Source organism: Hemitrygon akajei, chromosome 5 (assembly GCF_048418815.1).
Source record: "Hemitrygon akajei chromosome 5, sHemAka1.3, whole genome shotgun sequence".
NCBI classification, from domain to species: Eukaryota; Metazoa; Chordata; class Chondrichthyes; order Myliobatiformes; family Dasyatidae; genus Hemitrygon; species Hemitrygon akajei.
Window position 1 is genome coordinate 137,102,307 of NC_133128.1, and position 14,428 is coordinate 137,116,734.

The window sequence follows — 14,428 nt, forward strand, 5'->3', positions numbered from 1 at the left end:
TATTTTGCATCAGTCTTCACTGTGGAAGGGACTAGCAGTATGCTGGGTATTTGAGAGTGGCAGGGGGCAGAAGTGAGTGTAGTTGTTATTATTTAGGAGAGGGTGCTTGGGAAGCTGAAAGGTCTGAAGGTAGATAAGTCACCTGGACCAGATGGACTACACCCCAGGGTTCTTAAAGAGTAGCTGAAGAGATCGTAGGGGTATTAGTAATACTCTTATGAGAATCACTAGATTCTGAAACGGTTCAAAGGACTGGAAAATGGCAACTGCCACTTCACTCTTTAAGAAGGGAAGGAGGCAGAAGAAAGGAAATTATAGGCCAGATAACCTGACTTCAGCAATTGGGAAGATGTTGGAATCCATTATTAAGGATGAAGTTTTGAGGTATTTGGAGGTATATAAAGAACAATACAGCACAGTACAGGCCATTCGGCCCACAATGTTGTGCCGACCCTTAAACCCTGCCTCCTATATAATCCTCCACCTTAAATTCCTCCATATACCTGTCTAGTAGTCTCTTAAACTTCACTAGTGTATCTGCCTCCACCACTGACTCAGGCAGTGCATTCCACGCATCAACCACTCTGAGTAAAAAACCTTCCTCTAATATCCTCCTTGAACTTCCCTCCCCTTACCTTAAAGCCAAGTCCCCTTGTACTGAGCAGTGGTGCCCTGGGGAAGAGGTGCTGGCTGTCCACTCTATCTATTCCTCTTAATATCTTGTACACCTCTATCATGTCTCCTCTCATCCTCCTTCTCTCCAAAGAGTAAAGCCCTAGCTCCCTTAATCTCTGATCATGATGAAGATATGATAAAGAAAGCCAAAATCAGCATGGTTTCCTGAAGGGGAAACTTGCCTGACAAAAATGTTGGAATTCTTTGAGGATAGACAAAGGAGAGTCAGTGGATGTTTTTTCAAAAGGCCTTTGACAAGGTGCCATGCATGAGGCTGTCTAACAGGATAAGAGCCCACAGTATTCCAGGAACAGTCCTAGCATGGATGGAAGGTTGGCTGACTGGCAAGAGGCAAAGAGTGGGAATAAAGGGGGTATTTTCTGGCTGACTGCTGGTGAATACTGGTGTTCCACAGCAGTTGGTATTGGGGCTGTTTCTTTTCATGTTATTTGTCAATGATTTGGATGATGGGATTGATGGCTTTGTGGCCAGGTTTGCAGATGATACAGAGACAGGTGGAGGGGTAGGTAGTGTTGAGGAAGCAGGGGTCTGCAGAAGGACCTAGACGGATTGGGAGAGTGGACACAGAAGTGGCAGATGGAATATAATGCGGGGAAATGTGTGGTCATGCATTTTGGTAGAAGGAATGAAAGTGTAGACTATTTGCTAAAGAGGGAGAAAATTCAAAAATCAAAGCTGCAAAGGGACTTGGGAGCTCATGCAGGATTCCCTAAAGGTTAACTTGCAGGTTGAGTCAGTGGTGAGGAAGGCAAATGCAATGTTAGCATTCATCTTGAGAGGACTAGAATATAAGAGCAAGGATGTAATGCTGAGGCTTTGTAAGTCATTGGTCAGACCACGTGGAGTAGTGTGAGGGTCCAGAGGGGATTCTTGAGAATGATTCTAGGAATGGAAGGGTTAACATATGAGGAGTGTTTGATGGCTCTGGGCCTGCACTTGCTGGAGTTTAGAAGAATGGTGGTGGTGGGGGGGATCTCATTGAAACCTATTGAATACTGAAAGGCCTAGAAGAATGGATGTGAGGAGGATATTTCCTATTGAGGGTGAGCTTAGGACCCGAGGACGCAGCCTCAGAATAGACAGGCATCCATTTAGAACAGAGGTGAGGAGAATTTTTTTTAGCTGGATGGTGGTAAATCTGGAATTCATTGCCATGGGTGCCTGCGGAGGCTGTCACTGAACATACTTAAAGTGGTGATTAATAGGTTCTTGATTAGTCAAGTCGTCAAAGGTTACAGGGAGAAGGCAGGGGAATGGGCTTGAGAGGGATAATGTTAGCCATGATGGAATGGTACAGAAGACTCAATGGGCTGAATGGCCTAATTCTGCTTCTGTGTTGTATATCCATTCCTCCTTTCATCTTGTTTCCCTATTGTCATGGGTACTTAAACTTGATGCCCTCGCTTCTTTCTTTCTCTCTCCTTCCGCTTTCCATCCTCTCTATCCTTTGCTTCTCTCTCCCTCTCCCTGCTGATCACCCTTCTCTCAATCTCCCCTTCTCCTTTTCCATCTCATCATCATTCTCTGCTATCTTCCACTTCCACTCTTCCCCAATCCCTCTCTCTGTCCCTCTGCCTCTTTCCCACTTCTCTCCTGTTTACCTTCTTTCTCTTCCCCCCCATCTCCTCTGTTTCTCCCCTCCCTCCCCTATCTTTCAATCTCCCTCCCAGTCAGAGTCTGTATTTTGAAATCAGAGCTAGCGAATACATAAGAGACCCGAAGCTTCCCAGAGCCGAAGGGGATGTAAAGTCAAGGTTACAATCACATTTAGCCAAGAGCTTACTAAATATCAGGACAGGCTCAAGGGCTTCCATCTGATCCTGATTTATATGTCCCACCTCTTTCCCTCCCCCACCTCCCCTCTTACTACCCTTCACCTCCACCACCCCTCCCCCATCAGCCTCTCCCTCTTCCCCTCTCCCCCCTCCCTCACTGCTTTTCATGCTTCTCTCCTGCTTCTCTTCTCCCCTCACCCCTTCATAATCTGTCTCCCTTTCACTCCTTCCAACCCTTTCCTTTCTTCTCTGACCCCTTTGCTCTCTAAACTACCTCCGTCTCTACTTTACCTGCCCCCTCCCTCCCCACCTCTTTCTCTTCCTCTCTCCTTCTCTTTCTCCTGTCCTTCTTCCTTCACCCTCCCCTCTACCCCTCTCCCTTCCCCTCTCCCCTCCCCCTTCCTCTCTCCCTTGTCTCATTCCACGACATTTAAAAGGCATTTGGACTGAGTAGGTGGATTGGAAAGATTTGGAGCAGTAAATCTGGGCAAATGGATGGAGCTCAGATGGGCATTTTGGTCAGCACTGACTGCCTGTTTCAATGCTGTACGACTCTATAACTGTCCTTCCTTTCCGTCTATCACCCTCTCTCCACCTTCACTCCTTCACCTCTCTCTTTGTCTGTTTCATCCCTTTCTTTGTGAACCCTTTCTCTAACACCCCCCTCTCTTCCTTTCAGTCTCTTTCTCCACCCCCCTCTCTTCCTTTCTATCTGCGTCTTTCCCTCCTCTTTCACCTTCTCCCCTTCCGTCTCCTCCCCTCCTTAGCTCTCAGCCAGATACCGAGACAGGCACTCTCCCCAGCCGTCTGCGTGGTTGTGTGTGGGATCTTGCTGTGCCACATTTGGGCTGCAGTGTTTCCTGCCTCACCGCCGTGCCTAGGGTTGCAGGATAGGGCACTTTGGTGCAGTCACACATGGGATCTTGTTGATGAGGCGGCTGGTGGATGGGAGAACGGAAGGTGAGTGCTTTGGAGTTTACTGGGACGCCTGAGGGAAGTGGACAGGGCAGAAAACTCGGATAATTCGACATTCCTGGGACTTCAGTTGTACTGGACTGGTGGAATTTGCACACTACTGGGTGTGAGTCCGATTAGTAATAAACACACCTCCATTTCCCTACATCTTACACTTGACACTGTGGTGTAGTGAGTTTCCTGAAGTTAAAGGGAACATCGGAGCTCACAGTGGCAAGTTCGCTCATGTTGCTGTCCCCAGTCCCTCACCCTCACCCAGCTCATGCTCTGATTCCTCACCCCTGCCACGTTCGGACCCCTTTGGCCCAGGATGTCTGAGTTGAGCTGGGTGGGTGCTCACCAGGCTGGGGAGCCTGGCCGGTGAGGGAGAGGGAGTGCGGGCAGCGGAGGGTTAACAGAAAAGGGAGCTTGTTTCTCGGTGTGGGAAGATAAAGCACAACTGGTGAGGGGAGGAGGCCAAAGCCAAGGGGCGGCTCCCAGCCCTCTGTCGGCAAGCTGTGGTCCCGGAGCAGATGCAGAGAGAGGAGGGAGCGAGAGAGAGAGACGGGTTTCCCAAACAGTCTGTGGGACGGCCGCCAAATTCCTCACAGCACGGGGATTTTACAGGACCCCCCTGACAAATCCAAGGCCAGCCCTGGTCCCACCTCCCCTTGTCTGCCGTTTCTATCCGGACACCCGGGACGTGTGCTCAGTGCAGGGAATGCGTGCACCTCTGTCGGGACTCTGAGTGTGGCTCCGTGCGCCAGAATGGCGGGGAAGTTGCAGCTGGCCGTCTCCTGCCTGTTGTGGGCGTCCGTGCCACCGGCTGCCTGCTGGTTGGGCTGGTTCAAAGAGCCTGACACCACCACGACGGCCACCATCACGCCTGTTCCGGGACCTTCCTACCCCCCGGCCGCAGCCCACCTCAGCTCCTCCCCACCCACCGCAGGGGACGGGAGCGGCTCCAGCGAAGATGACCTCGCTGGGGTGGGAGCCAGGATACTGGACGTGGCAGAGGGCATCCAGCACCTGCTGCAGAGCTGGGAGCAGCGAGGCAACGGGACGCAGGGGCCGGCTGGGGTGCCAGCGGCAGGACAGAAGGACGCCAAGGGACCCCAGGCCAATGAGTCCTCTGCTCTGCTGGCGCCCAATGGGACTGCACCCACAGCAACAAGAGATTCCCTGGCAGAGCAGACGGACGCAACGGAAACCCTGATACCCTCGCCCATCCCTTCCCTTCCCTCGTCCTCACCCACCCCCTCCTCCCCTCCCTCACTCTCAACCACCCCTCCTTCATCCACCATCGGGCTTGACGCCTCCTCGACCCACCCAGCCACCAGTCAGCAGGTGGGCCAGCCCATCCAACTGGACGCCACGCCCCGATCAGAGAGCCCGCTAGCGAAGAGACGCTGTGACTCCCGCTGTCCAGGTAGCCTGCTCCAGACGCTGCTGCACCCCGCTAATGCAAGGAGAGGCGGGCCTCTCCCAACCAGTGCTTCTGTTTGGGGTCCCTTGACGGAGCCACGGAAGAACGGTCTGGAAGCCGTGACCAGCCACCGCCGAGCCTCACCGACGGACAGCCCGGTGCATGAAGCCGCCCACTCGCGAGTGGCAACGCCTCCAACTAATCAGCTATCCCATGATGCTCTAGAGGGTGGCCGCAACATGGCGGACAGGCAGGGTGGGGTTTCGAGTGACGGCCAATCTCTCCTCAGCGATTGGGGCACCGAGGCTCCGTCTAGGCATGATGGGATAGCGGCGGATAACTTAAACCAAGCTAACAGGCCGGTACTTAATCACAGTATAACTAATGGTGCTGTGGGAGCTACGCTGTATCTACTAACCCCAACTAAGGCTCCGGTGCTGGTGGCTGCTTTACAACCTCGCTCCGGTTGGACTGTGACTGTCTCTGCACCTCCTGGACCCTCTGACTGCGCTCCGCTGCCCGCCGCCTTGAAATTCTGCCGCAAGCTGGGCCACGGGAGCTCTCGGCAGGCCAGAGCAGCAGAACCTCGGGAGTCCTTGGTGGGCTTGGGCCATCTGTTGTCCTCCCACTGCCACCCAGCCCTGGAGCCTTTCCTCTGCCTACTGCTGGCACCAAGGTGCGACTCCCCTCCCCGCCCACCTCCTTGCCGAGGCTTCTGCGAGTCTGTGCGGGACAGCTGCTGGACTGAGTTAGTGGGCACTGGCCTCCAGCTGCCCTGTCACTCTCTCCCCAGTGAAGAGGAAGGGTATGGGTGCCTGTCCCTCAATGATAGCCGAGGTAAACCAACACACAAAGCAAAAAAAAAATTACACCCCCCTGCTTGGAAGCCTAAGAGAGACTCAGGGTTTTGTCTTAACAGCGAGAGCACAGAGACTTTTAAGTACTTGCTAAGGTATTTATAAATGGTACTCAGTGACAGCTTGGATTTGTAGCCTGTCGTTAATGTAATACATCTCTGGTCTAACAAGTCTTGGCACTGAGGAGCAGGGTTTACTTGATGGTGGTGGGGGGAGTGTGTTAAAGAAAAAGAGGGAGATGGAGAGGTTTTAAAGTGTAGGTTCAGAGACTACTGGCTCTGCAAATGGTAGCACGGTCACTGACAATGGAATGAGGAAAAGCATTTGACAGGTTGGTAGGTAGAGTAAACTACTCGTGGAGCTTCTGCTTATTGGAATTGCTGCAGGAAGATGTCGCCATGTGCGGTTTGTAACGGTAGTGTTACAGTTTTATTTTATAAGTTGAGGAGTGCCTGGCTAAACAAATTGCTGAAACAACAGAACACGATGAAAATGATTCCTCTCATTAATGGATTAGAGGCGGCTGTGTAGCGAACTGTGTGTAGAAATTCTATATAAAGGTGTGTGCGTGTGTGTGTGTGTGTGTGTGTGTGTGTGTGTGTGTGTGTGTGTGTGTGTGTGTGTGTGTGTGTGTGCGTGTGTGTGTGTGTGCGCGCGTGTGTGCGTGTGCGTGTGTGTGTGCGCGCACCCCCCCCCCAGAGAGTGGGGGATGTAAATGTGTGCCTGTGATGGGAAAGTGATTACTGTTCCCCTCATCCCCTGAATCAGGGTGGATAACTTCACTCTCCCCAACACCGAAATGATTCCACAACCTATAGACTCACTTGCAAGCACTCCTCGACACATTCGCAATATTTATTTATTAGTAATTTGTTTCTTTTTTGAATAGCATTTGGACAATTTGTTGTCTTATGTACATCGGTTGTTTGTCTGCATGATTTTTCATTGATTTTATTGTGTTTCTGAGCACTTACTGTGAACACCCACAAGAAAATGAATCTCAGGGTTGTACGTGGTGACATATATGTACTTTGGTAATAAATTTACTTTGAACTTTGAAAATGTGGGTCAGTCGGAAGAATGTAGATGCTTTGGAAACGGGGGGTGTGTAGGGAGTTGGGTGTATGTGTGTGTCTGGTTGGTGCGGGTGTGTCAGGAGGTCGTGAATGTGTCGGTGTAAATCAAGGTCTGTAGCAAACCTGACCAAATCACTCCAGTTATGGAGTTGTTTGAAAATGTTTCTGCTCAGCGCTGCCAAGTTTCATCAAACCTTTCTTTAATTCGAAGTGCTTGCTGAGACAGCTGTCGGCTGAAGGTTTCAAACCGGGCCAGCAAACAGCCGAACATCTGCCGCTCGGGTTAATCCTGATCCAAGCAAGGCATTCCCTGGCACGGCAGCGCCAAGCAAGCTTCATCCGTAAGGGGGTGCGGGGTGCCTGTGCTGCGATTCCATTGATAACGGGGAGTCTGGGATGGCGGTGCACCCCCCCACCCTCCCGACCTAAACCATGCCTGTTGGGGGTAATTGGCCACAGTGAGTTGGTCCTGAGGGGTGGGGGCTGCTGGTGGTGGAGTGAAGAGGAATGCAGGGAGAATAATTACCGGGAAAATTTAGTGGGGAAATGAGATTGCACTGTAGACTGTCAGAGACACTGATGGGCCTTCGGCCTCCCCCTGTGTTTGAATGAAATCTGAAAAGGTGCACTCAGCAGGCAGTAAATCTGTGTGTGACTTTACTGTCTTCTTTCCAGTTTCACCCTATTAGTCACACTGGGATTAGTTGTCACCTATTTGGTCTTAGTTTTATCTGTCATCGCCTGTCGCACTTGTCTCCAAAGGTTTTCTGAAGAAGCGCATATCCCGGTCAGTATAAATCCTGAACAAATCACAACAGATATGGAATTGCTAGAAATGTGACTTTTCACTTTGTTCCCCCCCCCCCCCCCCGATCTAGTTTCACCTATTACCTTCCAACTTGTACTCGACCTCCCCCACCTCCTTATACTGGCTCCTTTCCCCTTCCTTCTCAGTCCAAACTGTCAGCAGTTTATTCCTCTCCATAGATGCTGTCTGACCTGCTGAGTTCCTCCAGCATTTTGTGTGTGTGTGGGTGTTACTCTGGATTTACAGCATTTGCAGAATCTCTTGCAATCCTGATGAAACGGGAGGTTGTAGTTTTTAATTTTTAAACCAGCCTGCTGTAACAAAGTGACTGACCCTATCCAGGGAGATAGCAACTGGGCCTGAATCACGAGAGTGGTTGCCCGAAAGGTTTGGGTGTGAATTGCTGGTGCTGGGTTGGAGTGGGAGACCTTGGTCAAAGCAGTTGCTGCAACCTCCGTGTAATTGAACTGGTGATGCCTAGAGACAGCTACTGTACAGAGTGGGTCTTCATGCCATGAAGCATTCCGTGCTTCAGCAGTGGAAGGGAATGCCACAAGATTAAAATTGTAGAAGTGTGAAAAGGCCAGAATCTGCAGCTGTTTGACATACAAAATTCCACCGCATTTTGGCATTGTACGCTTCAAAAACAGGAGGGCATTTCAGCTTCTAACGCTTCTTGAGGTTAGCTGAGGGGTCCATCCTACCTGGCCACTGTGACCAGCAAGTTTTGGCCAGTTATCTTCTTCCAGAAGATAAAATAGACCAAAGCTACTGGAATGTGAACCAAAAGAGAGAACACTGGAGGAACTGAGTGGGTGGAGCAGCATTTGTGGATGCAAAAGGTGTAGGTGGACATTTTGCATTGGGAAGAGGAAGAATAGTTCATGTAGAGCGGTACGAGAGGCTGAGGTTAGGAGCAGAGGTTGTTGGGTGATAGGTGGAGCCAGATGGGAGGGGATGACAGGCAGATGGAACCAGGTGAAATTGGGGGGGTGGGAGGAGGGTCTGCCCACCACCTACCACCCTCTGACCCACCCAATTCCACTACAGGGGGCCTCAGTAATCCTGGCTGAGTTTCCCACCCCTCCTCCAACACCTTTGATCATCTGGCCAATCCCTGCCCGTCCTGATCTCCTCCTTTTGGATCTCTGTTCTTGACAACAAGATGAGCATGTGGTTTAAGGGTAGGGCCAAAGAGTGGAAATACAGGGTGGGGTTGTACAGTACCCTCAATTAGACCCTATTGGCCTAGGTGCAGCATTAGACCACTGTTCAGCCAATCAGGCATGGCTAATAACTCTTAGCCCACTTACCAATCAAGAACCTGTAAGTCTCTGGCTTAAATATACCCAATGACCTGACCCCCACAACTCTCTGTGGCATTGAATTCACCAGGGCTCATCCATTTCTAAATGGACATTGAGCCCATGACACTAACTCACTACTTTTTATTTCTGGTCTTTTTTGACTATTTAGTTTAACTTTTTAATAGACATATATACTTACTGTAATTGTTTTTTGCCCCTCTAAATTTATATATCGTGTATTTCACTGTACTGTTAACAAATTTTACAACATATGCCAGTGATATTAAACCTGATTCTGATTTTCAAAAGCAGCTTATGAATCTGCTTCAGGCAATAAAAAACCTTCTGACTATAAGAACTCCTCCCATTAAAAACAGAACAACTTTATCAATCTCATGCACTGGTTCTCCAGTTAATTACTTTAAATGTCTCCTCTGTTTTCTATCTTCCCCTCTGTCTATCAAAGCTCCTCATACTTCTGTCTAAATCTTCCCTGCATCTTTTCTGCTGTTAAAGCAGATGGCAGTGAATACTCCTCGCAAGGGTCACTGGAAGAATGCCGAACGGAGTGGCTGCCCGTGCTGTTGAATGAAACCCTATTGTCCATCTCCTTTGGCATTGTGCATAGAGGCTGTATGAAGTTGTCAGTGAAGGAAAGAAAGATGTCTTAAAAACAGCCCTTTCCTCAGTCCAGGATGTTTCAAAAAGTTTCCTTGTCAATGAAATACTTATTAAGGTTTAGTCCCCATTGTAGGACACAGCCAATTTGCAAGTAGATGACCGTGAGACAAGATCCATGGAAAGCCGTTTTTATGACAAATAACTACTTTTTTCAGATGGTGGATAACTCACCTGTTGGTCTTCCAATTAAGGTCCCGGGTACTTTTATGAGGACAGCGTGCCTCTTATTTTAGCAACTCTTCCTTACGTTTATGTATCACTGATCCAGCAATTGCTATAGTTTGCCAGTAGTGTGTAGATCAGTGGGAGACTCTGGCGGGGGAGTTAATGAGAATGTGATGACAATAAAATAGGATCAGTGTAGGATTAGTGTAAAAGGATGTTTAAACGGCCTGTGTGGGCCCGTCTCTGCTGCTATGCCTCTGAATTCATGACCCCCTGACTCTGAGTGCTACTGACTGAGCCACAGCTGAACAGAGTTAGATGAAAAACGAACAATTAAATGCCTATGCACAGATACAACTATTTCCCGGTGACAGTTTGGCATCTCATGGGTCAGCAGTAAGAGTGGTGTGCAAGTATATTGGGAAAATGTACAGTGAAATATTTCTGACTGATTGCTGTAAAAGTTCTGTTTCCTGGTTGGTATTAGTTTATTATATGAAATATCCCATAATTTAGTACATAAAGGCTAATATGTAGATTTATCAAAAGACCAAAATGTGTGATTCCTTTGAAACCAGTTCCACAAAGTTGAATCACACGCACAGCTTATGTGTTTCAGAGACAAGAGGTGGGTTTTAGGGTCCATATTTAACAAAGGGAAAAGGGTAGGGATTTCAAAGCTGGAGGCTGAAGGTGCAATGAGAAGAATTAAGTGGGGAAACAGCAAAGGTGCGGAGATCGTGCGGGACTGTGGGCCTCAGGAGGTTGTAGAAGGAATAGAAATGGAGTGAGGGTGAGGGACTGTGGGCCTCAGGAGGTTGTAGAAGGAATAGAAATGGAGTGAGGGTGAGGGACTGTGGGCCTCAGGAGGTTGTAGAAGGAATAGAAATGGAGTGAGGGTGAGGGACTGTGGGCCTCAGGAGGTTGTAGAAGGAATAGAAATGGAGTGAGGGTGAGGGACTGTGGGCCTCAGGAGGTTGTAGAAGGAATAGAAATGGAGTGAGGGTGAGGGACTGTGGGCCTCAGGAGGTTGTAGAAGGAATAGAAATGGAGTGAGGGTGCGGGACTGTGGGCCTCAGGAGGTTGTAGAAGGAATAGAAATGGGGTGAGGATTCCGGCTGCTCCTGGAACTGATGGCCTGAATGTTTCAGGTGTAGGTGAACAAGCCTGGTCTTCGGTTTGTTACAAGTGCAGTCACTCGCTGAGTATGTATAGGCCCGAGCACCCCAAGCTCTGCCCAGGAACTGCCGAGTCTTCCAATAACATGCTGCTTCTGGAGGACCAGGATCACCCTAACAGGAGCTTTTTGGTGTCCACCTTTAATGACTTTCTGAGGACCACAGCTCTCAGAGATTTCTGCATCTTTATTTTTCTTTTCACCTAATTCTTCCCATTGTGCTGTCAGCCTCCAGCTCTGAAATCCCTGTCCTTCTCCCTTTGTTTAAGATGGTCTTTGAAGCTGTGCATGGGCTATAATTTTGCGTAACTGGTTTCAGTTGAGCCTTGCACTTTGCTCTGTTGGCATGTCTCATATTAGTTTTCTTGGTTATCCTTGGTCATTAAACAGACGCTCACTGTTCTCTGTCCCTTCGAGCGATGAACAATCAGAGCTTCACCTTTAGTCATCAGGTCATAGAGAATTACAGCATGGAGACGGGCCTTTTGGCACCCCGAGTCTGTGCTGACCATTAACTTTACACTCAGGAAGGGTAAGATGAGGGATGACAAACCCGTCCTCACCGAGGGGCCAGAAGTGGAGTGAGCAATTCCAAGTTCCTGGGTGACAGTATCTCCGAAACCTCGCATGGATGGAAAGTAGGCAAGCTAGCAGCTTCACTCCATCAAGAGCTTGAGGAGATTTGGTTTTTCAACTAAAACACTTGGAAGCGTCTGCCGCTGTGCCATGGAAATCATTCTGACAGGCTGCATCACTCTCTGGTGGGGGGGGGGGGCGCTACTGTTCAGGATCAAAGTAAGTTGCAAAAACTTGTACAATGAGTCACCTCTACCTCTATCATGGGTACCAGCCTCTGTTGGTTTCCAAGACTTCCTCAAGGAGTCGTGCCTTAGGAAGACAGCATCCATCACCCAGGGCATGCCCTCTTCATACTGTTACCATCAGGGAGGAGGTACAGGAGCCTGAAGGCACACACTCAGCGATTCAGGAACAGCTTCTTCCCCTCTGCCATCCGATTTCTGAATGGACATCGAATCCTTGGACGTTACCTCACTACCTTTTCATTTCAGTTACTTTGCATTACTTACTTTAACTGAACTATTTAATAGATATACGCATACTTAAGGTAACTCAGTTTTATCCTCTCTATTTATTTTTATCACGTATTTCATCATCCTGCTGCCGTAAAGTTAACAAGTCTCATGACGTACGTCAGTGATATTAAATCTGGTTCTGACATTAATGCCTTTTATTTTAAATTCTCCCCACATATCCCCATCAGCTCTTCCCAGCGATCAATTAAGCTAGCAGCACACACACTTTTGGGATGTCGGATTCACAAGGAGGAGGAACAAACTCTGTGCAAACAGGGCCCTAGGTCAAAGCTGGGCCCGGGTGTCTGGTGTTGTGAGGCAACAAGCACCAGCGACCTCCAGCTCACCAGGACAAGAGCCATTGTAGGAGATAATACAGGGAGCAAGGCTGCAGTTAACCAATAGGATGGATTTGGTGTAACATGGCTGCATAGCTATGCAGTGACAATGTTCTATTTTGTTTTCAACAAGGGAGTTTCTTTGCCAGCAATTAACTGGGGGAGTAGAAAAAAATGTACTGATGAATTGGGTTGTTAAAGGATTACAGTTTCCCCTGCTCCAGAATTGCTCATTTACACGTGATGAATTTTCCCAAGGTTAAGAAGTCTTGAACTACCCTGTACCGGCTGTTTCATTTGGCCAAGTTAGTGTTCTTGAAATCAAGCATCTGTCACTAACCAGCGTGTTGCAGAGCTAGATTTCCTTTCCCATGCAAAGTTACTCAGAGAGAATGATCACTGGCAGCTCTCACCTCTTCAGTACGTCAGTCACAGTGATTTATGGATGTCGTGGGACATCTGCCACTTCCCTGGTGGCTTTTTCGTAGATTCGCTCTTGTGCTCCTCCCCCACTTTTGCCTGTCTATCTTTCCCTCTCTCTACATACAATATGTATATCCAGATTTCTACTGCACTCCTCTCTCTCACCCTCTCTCTATCTCTGATTCATTCTCTCTCCTCCCTCTCTTCCCTTTTCACATTCTCTCTCCCACCTCCAATTCACACTTTGCTCTCCCTCCCCCTCCTCCACCCCCTTCCTTCTCCTTCTCCCTCCCTCCTCCTCCTCCTTCTCCCTCTTCCCTCATCCCACTCCTCTCTCCCCCTTCTCCCTCTTCCCTCATCCCACTCCTCTCTCCCCCTTCTCCCTCTTCCCTCATCCCACTCCTCTCTCCCCCTTCTCCCTCTTCCCTCATCCCACTCCTCTCTCCCCCTTCTCCCTCTTCCCTCATCCCACTCCTCTCTCCCCCTTCTCCCTCTTCCCTCATCCCACTCCTCTCTCCCCCTTCTCCCTCTTCCCTCATCCCACTCCTCTCTCCCCCTTCTCCCTCTTCCCTCATCCCACTCCTCTCTCCCCCTTCTCCCTCTTCCCTCATCCCACTCCTCTCTCCCCCTTCTCCATCTTTCCCAAACCTACACCTCACCCCCCTTTTCCTTCTTCTCCATTTCCCTCTTTCCTTGTTTAACATTTTCTTTTGTAGCTTTAACTTCCCTTTGGACCAAAATTGTTCCACACAGTCTATAACCTATATTGATTTTTTTTGCAAAAGTCAGAAGAAATGGATGTGCACGCAGTTGAGTATTGCCTACGTTGATGTTGCTTGGCATGTGCCCGCTCAGATTTCTGGTGCCAGGGTACCATGGGATTGATCAGCCCGCCCCTAGGTTGTGTGCACAGTGAAGGCTAATGAGTTACTGCCCTAGTCATTAGCAGGTGAGCTTGCGGTTGAAGGATGTACTGGGGAGTTCAGAGATACGAGGCTGCATATGCTGGAACTGGAGCAAAATCAGGAAGATGCAGCTTGTCAGGTAGCATCTGTGAAACGAGAAACAGAGATAATTTTGGTTTGGGGTAACGTAATTCTGTCTCTCTCTCTCCAGAGATGTTGCTTGACCTGCTGACTGTGCCGAGCATTTGCTGGTCTTGTTTCCAATTTCCAGCATCTTCACTTGGTTTTGTTTGATTGAGAGGTTCCGTGTTTCCCCATTTCCTCGTTTTCCCAAGCGTGGTTCAGTTAGTGCCACTTGTGCCGATGAGGGTGTCGCGATTCTCGAGGCTGGTCTGCACTGACGCTCTGCCGTCGTACAAAAGCGTGACCATCAGGTTGCTCTTTGCTCTCAAACACACTACTTTTGAAGAAATGTAGAGGAGTTTTCCCACAGAAAAACATTTCCAATACTTATCCCTCAAAACTGAAACTGCGTGGCTTTTAATGACCTTGCCATACAAATCCTTGTGTGATTGTAGACAATAGAGGTGCTGCTTTACTTCCCAGTGCCAGAGACCCGTGTTCAACCTGACTTGGGTGCCACCTATGTGGAGTTTGCACATTCTCCCTGTGACTGTGTGGGTTTCACTCGGGCACTCTCCCACAAGCCCAAAGACCTGTGGGCTGCAAGGTTAATTGGTGTAAAA

The 14,428-nt window shown here is 49.2% G+C and overlaps 1 protein-coding gene across 5 annotated transcripts in view; it reads left to right on the plus strand.

Moving 5' to 3' along the window:
* col18a1a (collagen type XVIII alpha 1 chain a) overlaps positions 1 to 14,428 on the plus strand; it is a 268,123-nt gene that overhangs the window by 139,900 nt on the left and 113,795 nt on the right. The window contains exon 1 of one of the 5 annotated variants that reach the window (XM_073046608.1): positions 3,960 to 4,854. The exons of 3 other annotated variants lie outside the window; for them this stretch is intronic. In XM_073046608.1, coding sequence (XP_072902709.1) covers positions 4,194 to 4,854 — 661 coding nt within the window. In that variant the 5' untranslated portion in view covers positions 3,960 to 4,193. One more of the 5 variants, XM_073046609.1, reaches the window with a different exon arrangement.